We start from the raw sequence: 12964 nt of genomic DNA, 5'->3' as shown, positions 1-12964 counted from the left end.
TCTAAAAACTCCTTTCATTTCTCACTCATCTGTCTCTGTCCATAGATGCTGCCCTACTTTCTGACCACCTCCAGAATTTCCTGTGTCTTTTTTTGTTTGTCAAGGATAACCACGTATACTGAGATTAAATCCTCTTGCTGATATTTTATTAATTTCAGACTCGTGTAGAAAGAGAGAAGGGGAAATAAAGCCAAGCAAAAGTTACTTTGTGTTTTTTACATGTCAAAACCCAACAATTCCACAAATTCTGTTCAATAATACCTTCACACTACGTTTTATTTTGGCACACCAATGAGAATCAAGCTAGTACAGCTCCTAAATCACAACCCCAGAGCCCTGGGTTTGATTACGATCTCACTATTATCCACGGGCAGTCCACATTGATCCATGACTGTGAGTTTCCCTGGCGTATGTGGCTTTCCTCCCACATTCCAAACACAAGAGAGTTGGTCAATTAATTGTCCACTGCACATTGTCTAATGTAGATGGTACTAGAATTGATGAGAATAGGGAGAAGAATATGTTTCCAGGAAATTAGCAAGAGAATGGGAATCCTGTGTGCTGGCACAGAAGGATCCCATTCTGTCTATAACGTAAGGAAATACAGGGATGCACTAGTGAACTTTACTTCAAATTTTTTTCTACAAAGCCAGTTGAATGTCTTCCCAGAAGGAAACAAAAACAAACTTCCTACATTCACCTTTTATTCAAAAAAAATCTATGACATCTATTATTGAAGTTTCAGAATCCACTTTTCTAACATTAATAAATGTTCAATTGTTTGTAAAATAACGACCCAAGATAATTATTGCTACTTATCCTAGTATATGAAATGGTTATTGAATACTCTTTCTTACTTTACTGCTTCTCTGATCTTTGATGGCAATCCCGTGTAACGGTTAATGGGTTTCAACAACAGCCCCACTCCTCTTGTGCCAGAACCGGAACATCTACGTATAAATTCTTTCTTCCAGAATCTTGGTGGACTGTCCTGTATAGAAATCCTACTCAGCTTCTCCATGGTTGCATGTACAGCCTTGGGTTTCCAAACCTTGCTTCTGTAAGCAAAATAACTGCTGTAGATTCTGCACCACATTGAACTGGGGAAAAAATGCAGTAAATACAATATTTTAAAAACAGATTGTTCTATATTACCATCAGAAATGATAAAATAATTTCAGCATGGAAAATTTTAAACTGATAAGCAACTGATAAGCTAATTATTACCCAAAATTACTTACAAAACCAACAGTTTTAAAATGTAGAAAATACCAACTAATCATAGAATTAAATTATACAATAATCACATTTGAACATTTGAAACATTTTGCTGAACTTGCCCATGGTTATTTTGAAAGCAATTTAGTCTATTTATTTTCCAATAGCTGAGACAACTTCAGTTCAAATACCAGGCGTCATAAATGCCAGTTTGTGCCATTTCAGAAACAAAGTAACAGCAACAGTTTGTACAGAGATAATAAAACATATAGCAACACACAAAATTGGAGAAACTCAGCAGATCAGGCAGCATTTATGGAGGGAAATGAACAGTCAACATTTTAGGTCAAAAGCCATCATCAAGGTGGTACAGAGGGGAGTTAGCCAATATATAAAGGTGAGGTAAGGGGTAGAGCAACAGTCGGCAGGTGATAGATGGATTTAGGTGAGGGGGCTGGTAGGCAGGTGGCAAGGGGGTAAGAGTGGGAAGGATGTCAGAAGCTGAGAGATGATAGATGAAAGTGACAAAGGGCTGAAGAAGATGCAATCTGATAGGAAAGGACAGTAAGCAAAAGAATAAAGGGAAGGTGAAGAGGGAGGAATATGTCGATGGTAAGAAGATTGAGCAGGTAGGGAGTTGGGAAAGAGGTGAGGTGACAGGGGCCAGTGGGATAAGGGGAACAAAAAGGCACAGAGGAGAGTGATACCAAAAGACAGAGAAATCTAAGCTCACATAATCAGATTGGAGACTACCAGAATGGAATACAAGGTGCTGTTCCTCTAATCTGCATCCACCCTCAACCTGACCATAGAGGAGGGTGTGAAAAGACAAGTCAGAATGGGAATGGGAAGTGGAATTAAAATCTCTGGCCACTGGGAAATTGTAGCTGGTAAGGCAGACAGAACAAACGAGCTCGATGAAGCAACCCCCAAATCTGTGCCGGATCTTAGCGATGCAGAAGTGGCCACACATAACCCTAATCTGATGCAATAAAGGACACCAAAGGATTCACAAATGAAGTACTGCCTCACCTAGAAGGAGAGTTTAGTGCCCTGAGTGGTGGTGAGGGAGAAGGTGCTATTGCAGGGGATAACTGTCTAGAGGAGGAAATTGAAGCGAAGGGATGAACGGACAAGAGTGACACAGAGAACTATCTCTGCAGAAAGCAGAAAGGAAAGAGGGAATGATGTGCCTGCTGGTAGGATCCCACTGGAGATGGCAGAAGTTGTGGAGAATGATAGGTTTGTGCAGTGGTAGGTGAGAACTTGGGCACCTTGTTATGCCTTGGGGGGGGGGGGGGTGGACTGGTTGGCCAAGGGTAAACATATGGGTAATAAGAGATGTGGTGAGGGTGAGGGCTCCAATGATAGCAGTGGGGGGGGGGAGGGGGAGGGTAAAGAGCCTGTTTTCTGAAAAGGGAGGATTCCCTGGATTAGAAAGTGTCACCATGAGAATAAATGTAGTGGAGACAGAGGAAATGAGAAAAGAAAACTGCTTGATTGCAAGTGACAGAGTGGGAAGAGGTATAGTCTAAGTAAATGTGGGAGTCAGTGAATTTATAGAAGATGTTAGAGGATAATCTGCCTCCTGGGATGCAGATAGAGAGATCAAGCAAGGGGATAGAGATATCAGAAGTGGGCCTAGTGAGTTTGAGGGCACGGTAAAAGCAAGTGGCAAAGTTGATGAAATTGATGAGCTTAGTACGGGTGCAGGAAATGGCTTCAACAAAGTCATCAATGTAGTGCAGAAAGAGTTGGGGAGCTTTGTAACATGGATAGCTCCACAAAGCCAATGAAAAGACAGACAGTACAGGGGCCCGTGCAAGTGCCCACCGTCTGCAGAAAATGGGAGAAGCTGAATGAAAAGTTGTTGAGGCTAAGCCACAGTTGTGCCACACGAAGAAGGATGGCATACTTTATGTACATACAAAGTCATTGTATATAAGCTAAACTTACGACGGGTGATTGATAAGTTTGTGGCCTAAGGTAGAAGGAGTCAATTTTAGAAAACCTAGCACATTTATTTTTCAACATAGTCCTCTCCTACATGTACAAACTTAGTCCAGTGGTCGTGGAGCATACAGATCCCTTCTTTGTAGAAGTGGTCTACAGCAAAGGTGATTGATAAGTTCGTGGCCTTGGGTAGAAGGAGATGAGTTATTAACTTCAAACTTTCTGCATTATCACTCAAACAGTTGAACTGCACGTGCATGTAACGAGAGTGTCTTGGACCTCAGATAAGTTTGTGGCCCAAGGTAGAAGGAGATGAGTTATACAGCTGTCATTACATGCACGTGCAGTTCAACTTTGAGTGAAGATGCAGAAAGTCTGAAGTTACTGACATCTCCTTATCAATCACCCCTGCTGTGGACCACTTCTGGAGGTCCAAGACGCCGACTCCTACACTAAGTGTGTAAATGTAGGAAAAATAAATGTGTTAGACTTTCTAAAATTGACTCCTTCTACCTTAGGCCACAAACTTATCAATTACCTCTCGTATGTATTTATAGTTTTGTGTTTTTTTTAAATATTGCAGCAAGTAGCACAATCATTTTGTTCTTCACACTTGTGCACTGAAGAATGACAATAAACCACCTTGAATCTTAAACTGCTTGGGTCTGCTATCCAGAAGAAAATGGAGAGCCCTTCCTTTTGGGGGGACATGTGTACAGACTGGATATCTATGGTGAAAATGAGGTAGTTGGGGTAAGGGAACTGCAAGCTGTTCAAGTGGTAGAGAGCATTCAAAGCAAAACAAATGTTAGTGGGAAAGAACTGAACCAATGGGAGTTGAGACAGGCTTGGTAGAGCAGGAGCAGGTAGAAACAATGGGCCTAGTGGGGCAGTTTCCACTTCAAATCAGGAGCAAGTCATTTATGACAAATCACAGAAATACAGTATTCTACTGTCTTGTTATAATATTCCATTTGCTATTCTGGATTGCATAAGAAAAGATTGACTCCTAGGAGATTGCCGCAATCATGTTGAACAATACCCAACAATAAGCAGGAAAATATGCTACTTACTTGTCATTTGACACATTGTAAAAAGTCCTGTTGACGCAGCCTGCACATAACAAGGAAGAAACGTCCAGGTATGTAAAGATGTGCAGTAGAACTTCCCATGGTAAGCTAGAAAGAATATTCAGATTGTTATGTTGCAGCTTGAAAAGCAGTATTTAATACCATTTTAGCTGGCTCATTTACTGGACCTGAAAATATACTACACAGTCAAAAAAAAAAGACAATGAAACAAAAGCTCTCATTTGCTTTGATAAAAGGAGATATTCTGCAATTTTAAAATGTGTTCTCAGACATGTACAGTACAAAAGTACCACTTAATGGATATTCATTCTAAAATAAAACATTCACAGCAATTCACATTGGAAAGATGCTTCAAACATATTTTTAAGGCCAATTACACAAGGTTCCTGCAATATTTGCACAATTTTATCCCATTAGGTAACCAAAATAAATAAGTAAATAGTGTTTTATTATTCCCAAAACCTATGCACTCACTTTCAATGACTCTTCATCTTATGTTCTTGTTTTTTCTTCTTGCTTATTTATTTATTTTGGTATTTCTTTCTTTTTGTATTTGTACAGTTTGCTAACTTTTGCACATTGGATGTTTGTCCATCTTGCGTGCACTTTTTCATTGATTCTATTGTGTTTCTTCGTATTTACTGCAAATGCCCGCAAGAAAATGAATCTCAGGGTAGCATATGGTGACACTTACGCACTTTGATATTTAATTCAAAGTAAATTTAAGGGCATATATTTACGTAAGCAGACTAATTAATAGAATTTATATTCATACAATAAATTAATTGAAGAATAAAGTCATATTTATAAGGTACTGTAATTACTAAGGGATTGTCCAATTAAGTTACTTTTGGAGTCCTGTGCTATAAAATCAGTAAAACACAAACTTATGAATATGACATAACCATCCACTTAACTTGGTCTGTTGCTTTTATTTTGTTAATTGAATAATAATAATGGCCAAAATCCAATTAAGCTGATTTAATATTTACAATCTATCAATCAGGTTTGATTTTGAGTTTAAATCCCACCTGATTAGAGCAATGCAATATGTCTTCAATATAACATAGCACAAGATTGTTGAAAGCACTTCATTTCAGATGAAAATTCTTCTATTTGGGTGAAAATACAGAATCTCATGGCAGCTAATTAAAGTGGGTTTAAATAGAGAGAAATGTAGTATTTTGACTGAATAACATTTACTGTAAAACATTATACCTTAATGATTTAAGGAGATCAGGGAGCTCCCAATCACACTAGTTTTCACTTCAAACTGGTTTCTTCAGTGGGCTGTCTAGAGGAGCCCAATATCAAGCTCATTAAACCGTGAATAACTACATGCAAATAGCAGAATTTGCTTCCTTTCTTTATTCAAATTGCTAGACTTCCTTTAATTTTTCCACTGAGATCTAAAAAAACAATAAGCTCTGCACTATAAATTTGATCAATCTACCAAACCACTCATTAATACAAAAATACTTCTGAAGAAATAAATGTTCCTTTTTCAAACTTGAACGGTGATGCACTCGCTAAGCTGAGGCACAAACAATGCCTGTAAACGGTTAGAACTCTCCGCTGCCACAATGGTCCTCCTAAAGGCAAAGCAGCATAGTACACAGGTCATATGAACAGATCTACTTTCCAAGATTTTTAATAAGCAGTGTCAGATCACTGCTGCCAGAATCTTGCTAGATCCCACAGCTTACACTCAAGAAACATTCTTAAGGCAAACTGCAGGGCGTATATTTTATTTGACAAACCATGTGCATAAAGTATGTGGTTATATTATTGGGGTAACAACTATATTAGTTTGAAGTGTTTTTTTTCTACCATTTATGATAACAGCAAAATAATTCTGATCAGCATAGCAAAAATTCCTGTTTATTCAAAATTACCCACAATATCTTAATGAAATATCTAATACCAAACAGAATGATAAATATAATAACTCATAGCAAAATAATCCAGTTTGAAAATCCCAAGTTGCAAAAAAAGCTTAATGGAAAATCGAGGCTAATGGAGGCAGGCATGGAGGAGCTTCTGCTGTACTTTAAATCAACGACCTTCTGCCCTTTCATGGGGATGTTTTGAAGAAAAATCAGGGTGTTTCCCAGTGTTCTAGGCACTATTCATAAACTTCACTAAACCCCAAGCAATATTGTTGGCTTCAGAAGGAGTAGTGGACCACACGACCCAACTTACATCAGTGGTGCGCAAGTGGAACAGGTCAAAAGCTTTAAGTTCCTTGGGGTCAATATCACAAATGACCTGACTTGGTCCAAGCAAGCAGAGTTCACTGCCAAGAAGGCCCACCAGCGCCTTTACTTCCTGAGAAAACTAAAGAAATTTGGCCTGTCCCCTAAAACCCTCACTAATTTTTATAGATGCACCATAGAAAGCATTCTTCTAGGGTGCATCACAACCTGGTATGGAAGTTGTCCTGTCCAAGACCAAAAGAAGCTGCAGAAGATCATGAACACGGCGCAGCACATCACACAAACCAATCTTCCGTCTGTGGACTCACTTTACACCGCACGCTGTCAGAGCAGTGCTGCCAGGATAATCAAGGACACAACCCACCCAGCCAGCAGACTTTTCATCCCTCATCCCTCAGGGAGAAGGATCAGGAGCTTGAAGACTCGTACGGCCAGATTTGGGAAAAGCTTCTTTCCGACTGTGATAAGACTGCTGAACGGATACTGACCCGGATCTGGGCCGTACCCTCCAAATATCCAGACCTGCCTCTCGGTTTTTTTTTGCACTACCTTACTTCCCATTTTTCTATTTTCTATTTATGATTTATAATTTAAATTAATATTTACTAATTTTAACTTTTTAATATTTTTAATATTTAATAATTGTAATCCAGGGAGTGTGAAGCGCAGAATCAAATATCACTGTGATGATTGTATGTTCTAGTACCAATTATTTGGTGACAATAAAGTATAAAGTATTAACTTGTCATTATCACACTGCTGTTCTGTGTATATAGTACCCACAACTATAAAATGTATTCAGCCCCACAACTATTTTCACATTTCACTGTTTCGTTTTCTAAATGCAAAATATATTAAAATGGGATTTTGAGCTAATCGACAAACATTGTGTATCATGTCAAATTAAAAGAAAAATTCCAAAACAATTCACTAAAAATTAAAAATCCAAAATTGCGAGGCTGGAAAAGTATTCACCCCGTTTGTAATTGCTATGCTAACTATCCACAGGTGCAATTCTATACATTACCTTATCAACTCACCCAATTTGTTGATGTAGGAGGATCACCTATTTTCAATGAATTCATAAGAATACTCCCCCCCCCCCACCCCGTATGGTCTGGCGGTATGGTAGATTTTTCAACAGACCAAATGAAAATGAAGACAAAAGAACATTCAAGACAGGTCAGGGAAATGGTAATAGAGAAGCACAAATCTGTGGAAGGGTACAAGACCATCTCAAGACCGTACCTCGGAGTTCAGTGCAGTCCATTGTAAAACCACAGTGACACTGCCTAGGTCAGGCTGCCCCACTAAACTTAGTAGCTGGAGAAGAATACCACTTGTAAGAGGCTACTGTGATGCCAACAGTCACTCTGAGTCAACTGCAGAAGTCAGTGGCTGCAAATGGAGATGAAGTTCCTGGCTCCATAATCTCCAAGGACTTGCACAAAATGGGTATTTATGGAAAAGTGGCAAGGAAGAAGCCCTAGCTAAAAAAAAAGTATATTTTTATCTGTAAAGCCTTTACAAATTGCCACTTAGAAGATACTGTAAAGATGTGGAAGAAGGTCTTGTGGTTGTATCAGACTAAAGTGGAATGTTTTGGCCTCAACACTAAGTGTTACATGTGGGATAAATCTAATACAGTGCATCAGCCACATGATACCATCCCTACTATAAAGTACGATGGAGATACCATCACGCTATGGGGATGCTTTTCAGCAGCTGGGACTGGAAATCTGGTCAGGATTAACGTGAAGATGAATGCTGCTAAATACAGAGAGATCTTAGATAAAAAAACTGCTAGCCTCTGTCAGAAAGTTTACACTGGGGAGGAAGTCAGCCTTTCAGCTGAATAACGACCAAAAGCACACAGCCAGAGGCACCATGGTGTGGTTTCAAATGAAGAAAACTGATATCCTTGAGTGGCCCAGTCAGAGTCCTGACATTAACTCCATCAAACATCTCTGGCAAAACCTCAAGACTGCAGTCCACCATCACTCCCCAACTAACCTGGCACAGCTTGAGCAATTTTGCAAGGAGGAATGGGCAAATCTTGCTCCATTACATTGTGCAAAGCTAATAGAGACTTATCCAGAAAGAATACTGGCTGTAATAGATGCAAGAGGAGGTTCAACCAAGTACTGAACAAAAGGGGATGAACACTTTTGAACTGCTGACACTTCAGGTTTTGAATTTTTAGTTTTTCATGTTTTACAATTTTACTGTTTTCCGGATCTACATAAAAAAAAGGAGCATGTGATTCACAATTTCTCAGTTAAATCGATCAAAATCACTGGTTGTCACTCATTTGTGTAAACAAAGGGCTGGAGGCTAAATACTTTTACAAGCTATATTTCCCAGTGTGACTACACTTAAAAAGCATTTTTATTGTAAAATGGTCACGTAATGCAAATTGACAAAGATGCCACGTAAAACCAAGAATTTTTTTTAAATTATGCTGTACCCAAATGCATCTTTACTCACTAGACCTTCCCTGGTTTCATAAATTCTGCCGAACAAGTGGCAAAAATATGATACAAAGATTTAGGTAATCCTCTTACATTTTTTTTTTAAAAAAGATCAGACAGAAATTAAGTTTTCTTAATTTTAAGATCTTTAGGTAATTACAGTATCTACCTGGAGCGGTTGGACAAATTCTGGCAAGATCCTATCAGTGTTACTTGGCTTGTCCTTCACTAACTATATTTAGGTTTAATATTCACTTGTGAAATAGAAAACTGTAAGACATAGAACAGATTAGGCCATTCAGCCCATCGAGTCAGCTCCATCATTCAATCGTAGCTGATTATTACCTCTCAACCCCTTTCTGCTACCACCACCCCATAACCTTTGGCACCCTTACTAATCAAGAACCCATCAACCTTGCTTTAAATATAACATATGACTTTGTCTTCACAGCTGTCTGTGGCAATAAATTCCTTAGATTCACCAGTCTCTGGCTAAAGAAATTCCTCTTCATCTCTATTCTAAAGGAACGTCCCTCTATTCTGAGGTACTGCACTTTGGCCCTAGACTCTGCCACTAATGGAAACAACTTCTCCACGTCTACTCTATCCAGCCCTTTCAATCTTCGATAAGTTTCAATGAGACCTCCTCCCCAGCATTCTTCTAAACTCCAGCAAGAAACAGTATTGTGTACAGCTCTGGTCACCAAATTATAGGAAAAATGTCAACAAAATTAAGAGAGTACAGAGAAGATTTACTAGAATGTTGCCTGGGTTTCATCTCTTAAGTTATAGAGAAAAGTTGAACAAGCTGGGTCTTTATTCTTTGGAACGTAAAAGGTTGAGGGGGGACTTGATAGAGGTATTCAAAATTATGAGGGGGATAGATAGAGTTGACGTGGCTAGGCTTTTTCCATTAAGAGTGAGGGAGATTCAAACAAGAGGACAGGAGTTGAGAGTTAAAGGGCAAAAGTTTAGGGGTAACATGAGGGGCAACTTCTTTACTCAGAGAGTGGTAGCTGTGTGGAGCCAGCTTCCAGCAGAAGTAGTTGAGGTAGGTTCTATGTTGTCATTTAAAGTTAAATTGGATAGCTATATGGACAGGAAAGGAATGGAGGGTTATGGGCTGAGTGCAGGTCGGTGGGACTAGGTGAGAGTAAGAGTTCGGCACGGACTAGAAGGACCGAGATGGCCTGTTTCCGTGCTGTAATTGTTATATGGTTATATGGGCCAGAGCCATCAAAGACTCACGTTAACCCTTTCATTCCCAGAATAATTCTCATAAATTCCCCAGAACCCCTCAATACCAACACAGCCTTTTTTAGATTTGGGGCCCAAAACTGTTCATAATATTCAAACTGTAATCTGACCAATGCCTTACAAAGCCTCAGCATTACATACTTGCTTTTATATTCTAGTTCTTTGAAATTAGTGCTAAAATTGTATTTGCCTTCCTTGGTATCGACTTAATCTGCAAGTTAATTTCCTGCACTAGGATTTACAGGTCCTTTTGCACTTCCAACTTCTGAATTTACTTCCTGGTTAGAAAATAGTTCATGCCTTATTCCTTCAGCCAAAGTGCATGACCATACACTTTCCTACACTCTATTCCATCTGCCACTTCCTTTGCTCATTCTCCCAATTTGTCCAAGTCCTTCTGCAGGCTCCCTGCTTCCTCAACTCTATCTGCCCATTCACCTACCTGGCCACAAAGCCAACAATTTTGTCATCCAGATCATTAACACATGACATGGGGGCAAAAAAACAACACAGAGCCTATAGGACACCATTAGTCACTGGCAGTCAGCCAGAAAGCCCTGCTTTATACCCAGGTTTTGCCTTCTGCCAGTCAGCTAATCCATGATTGCATCTTTCCCGGAATACCAAGGACTGACTAAAAACAATTTATTGGCTCTGACATAAATTGATCCAATCAAAATGCAACTATTTATCCTTGGATAGCATACGTTTGTATTTGGCAGATAAAAGTGAAGAAAACATTATTATACAAGTGGATCTCAATTTGAGTAAATCCAACCTTCCTTAAAGTGGGCAAGTCCATCTAATAAAAAATGAAAGACCCATTGAATTTGCACTACAATATGCCCATTTTTAAATATTATTACGAATAGTTATCCTGGGATGATGTCTTGAATTTAGAATTAGTTTTTTGCATTTATAACAGTAATGCTGTAATAACTTTACAATCCAAAGTATTGTATCGTTAAAGGTTATAAATAACTTTATTTATTTCAATCAGTAGAAAGTTCATTACCAATGATTATGATGAGAGATTCTTTAATAGGTATTTTGAGTAAATTTTGTTAACTAGAAAGATGCAGTTAACATGTGTATTGTACAGATAGGCATATCAAAACTCAAAATGTGATGAACACTCAGATTTCTAACTGCCCTCATTCCTACCCTCGACCATTAGGCTCTATAAAGAGTCAACCTATACCAAGGGAAGTGATTACCCCCTCCTATTAGACTGTTTGTGGTAACTTTTTTATTATTATTTCTATTCTTCTAGTATTTAAATCTGTGCATTTGCAATGCTACTGTGACCCTGTAATTTCCTTTGGGATCAATAATGTATCTATCTACGAAGACAGTCCTCTTTATTCTAAATATTCAAAGTTCGAAAAAAACTTCAAAATCCTCTTCAAAAAACTTATTAAACATGTATAATTAATTCGGTATTTCCAATGAATGATGAAATAGTGTGGTACGTGGCACAGTTCCTCCCAAATTTCTCCCGAACAGTAGTAATTCAGATTAAGCAAACAACATCGCTGAAATCGCTTGTGCATCCTAATTCCAAACGGGAAAACGCTTCAAGGAATATGTACTTTCCTAATCTCTTTTTACCAACCTCTCAATGGTGGTCAGACTTGAAGATCTCAATTTACCACTTTCTGTTCCACGGCAGGACCTTGAAGGTAGCCTCGGGGCCCATTTTTGTCCAAAACTGAAACATTACAACATTAAGTAATTGCGGCGAAGTACAAGTTCCCTTAAAAATGAACATTTTCATATAATTTTCTAGCGTCCAAAACTTCCAGTGAGTGCATCTAAATCACCCTACTTCATGCAATCGTTATAAATCTGTCACTGCACTAAAGCAAACACTGTAAATTCATCTCTAAATTCAGTTGGTCAGTGCAGAAGGGAGCAAGTTATCAGAAGAGCGGAAAATTGTAGTGAATGCTGATCACCAACACTAACAGAACACACGGCAGACTCTGGGAAGTGGTCTAACAAGGGGTGGGTGGGGTGAGGACTTTAATAAACGTCCCACTGCTGCGTTGTATGACAACAGCGCAGTGTGAAACAGGACTCTTCACCTGGAGCACTTAGGCCGCCAAGCCTGGAGGGCCGTCACCGTGTAGCGACGGCTGGACAGCTCCGGGCTCCCGAACCGGGCAAAAGCAGAGGCGACCAGAAGCGCGGAACCCCGCTCCGCCTCCGCCCCCGCCCGGGCGCCGCCATCGCCGCCGCTTGTTGCCATGGAAACCGACGGGAATGCTCACGCACAGCCCCCAACGGACCAGGTGGCAAAAAGGCGGCCTGGGCTGAAACCGGACGCCGCCTGATGGTGAGGGGTAAAAACCCGGTGAGGAGAAACCAAGCCGCCTGGCTGTTCGATCTCCGCGGGTAACGGCGCTGGAAAGCGGGACTAAACGTGGTGGACCCACCAATAAGAATGACAGCGTCAAACGTAATCCAATCAAAATCAAGGAATGGTTACAACTTTATGACGTCTGGTTGGGATGGGCAGTTGCTTTTTTTCGCAATTGAGAAAAATTCTCATTTGGAAGCCCATACTATTGCTGCTAAGTCTCTCTATGTTGCTGTATACTTACCATTGAGAGGATGATTTTGAGAGGAAGCAGGGGCTGTAAACTGCAACACACACAAAATGCTGGATGAACTCAGCAAGCCAGGCAGCATCTATGGAAAAGAGTGCAGTCGATGTTACGGGTCAAGACCTTTCATCAGAAGTCAGGATAAGGTG

The 12964-nt window shown here is 39.7% G+C and overlaps 1 protein-coding gene across 1 annotated transcript in view; it reads right to left on the bottom strand.

Moving 5' to 3' along the window:
• Positions 1–12625, bottom strand: part of fbxo15 (F-box protein 15) — a 45941-nt gene extending 33316 nt beyond the window's left edge. Inside the window, exons 1-4 of the mRNA XM_063055081.1 lie at positions 12294–12625; positions 11822–11917; positions 4245–4349; positions 858–1100 (exon numbers count right to left, since the gene is read on the bottom strand). Of these exons, the coding sequence (XP_062911151.1) occupies positions 858–1100; positions 4245–4349; positions 11822–11917; positions 12294–12457 (608 nt within the window). The 5' untranslated portion in view covers positions 12458–12625. The remainder of the gene's footprint in view (positions 1–857; positions 1101–4244; positions 4350–11821; positions 11918–12293) is intronic.
• Positions 12626–12964: the final 339 nt, after the last annotated feature.

This window comes from Mobula hypostoma, chromosome 1, assembly GCF_963921235.1.
Source record: "Mobula hypostoma chromosome 1, sMobHyp1.1, whole genome shotgun sequence".
NCBI lineage: Eukaryota > Metazoa > Chordata > Chondrichthyes > Myliobatiformes > Myliobatidae > Mobula > Mobula hypostoma.
The sequence above is the reverse complement of the archived record's forward strand: the minus strand, read 5'-3'. Positions and strand labels throughout refer to the sequence as shown.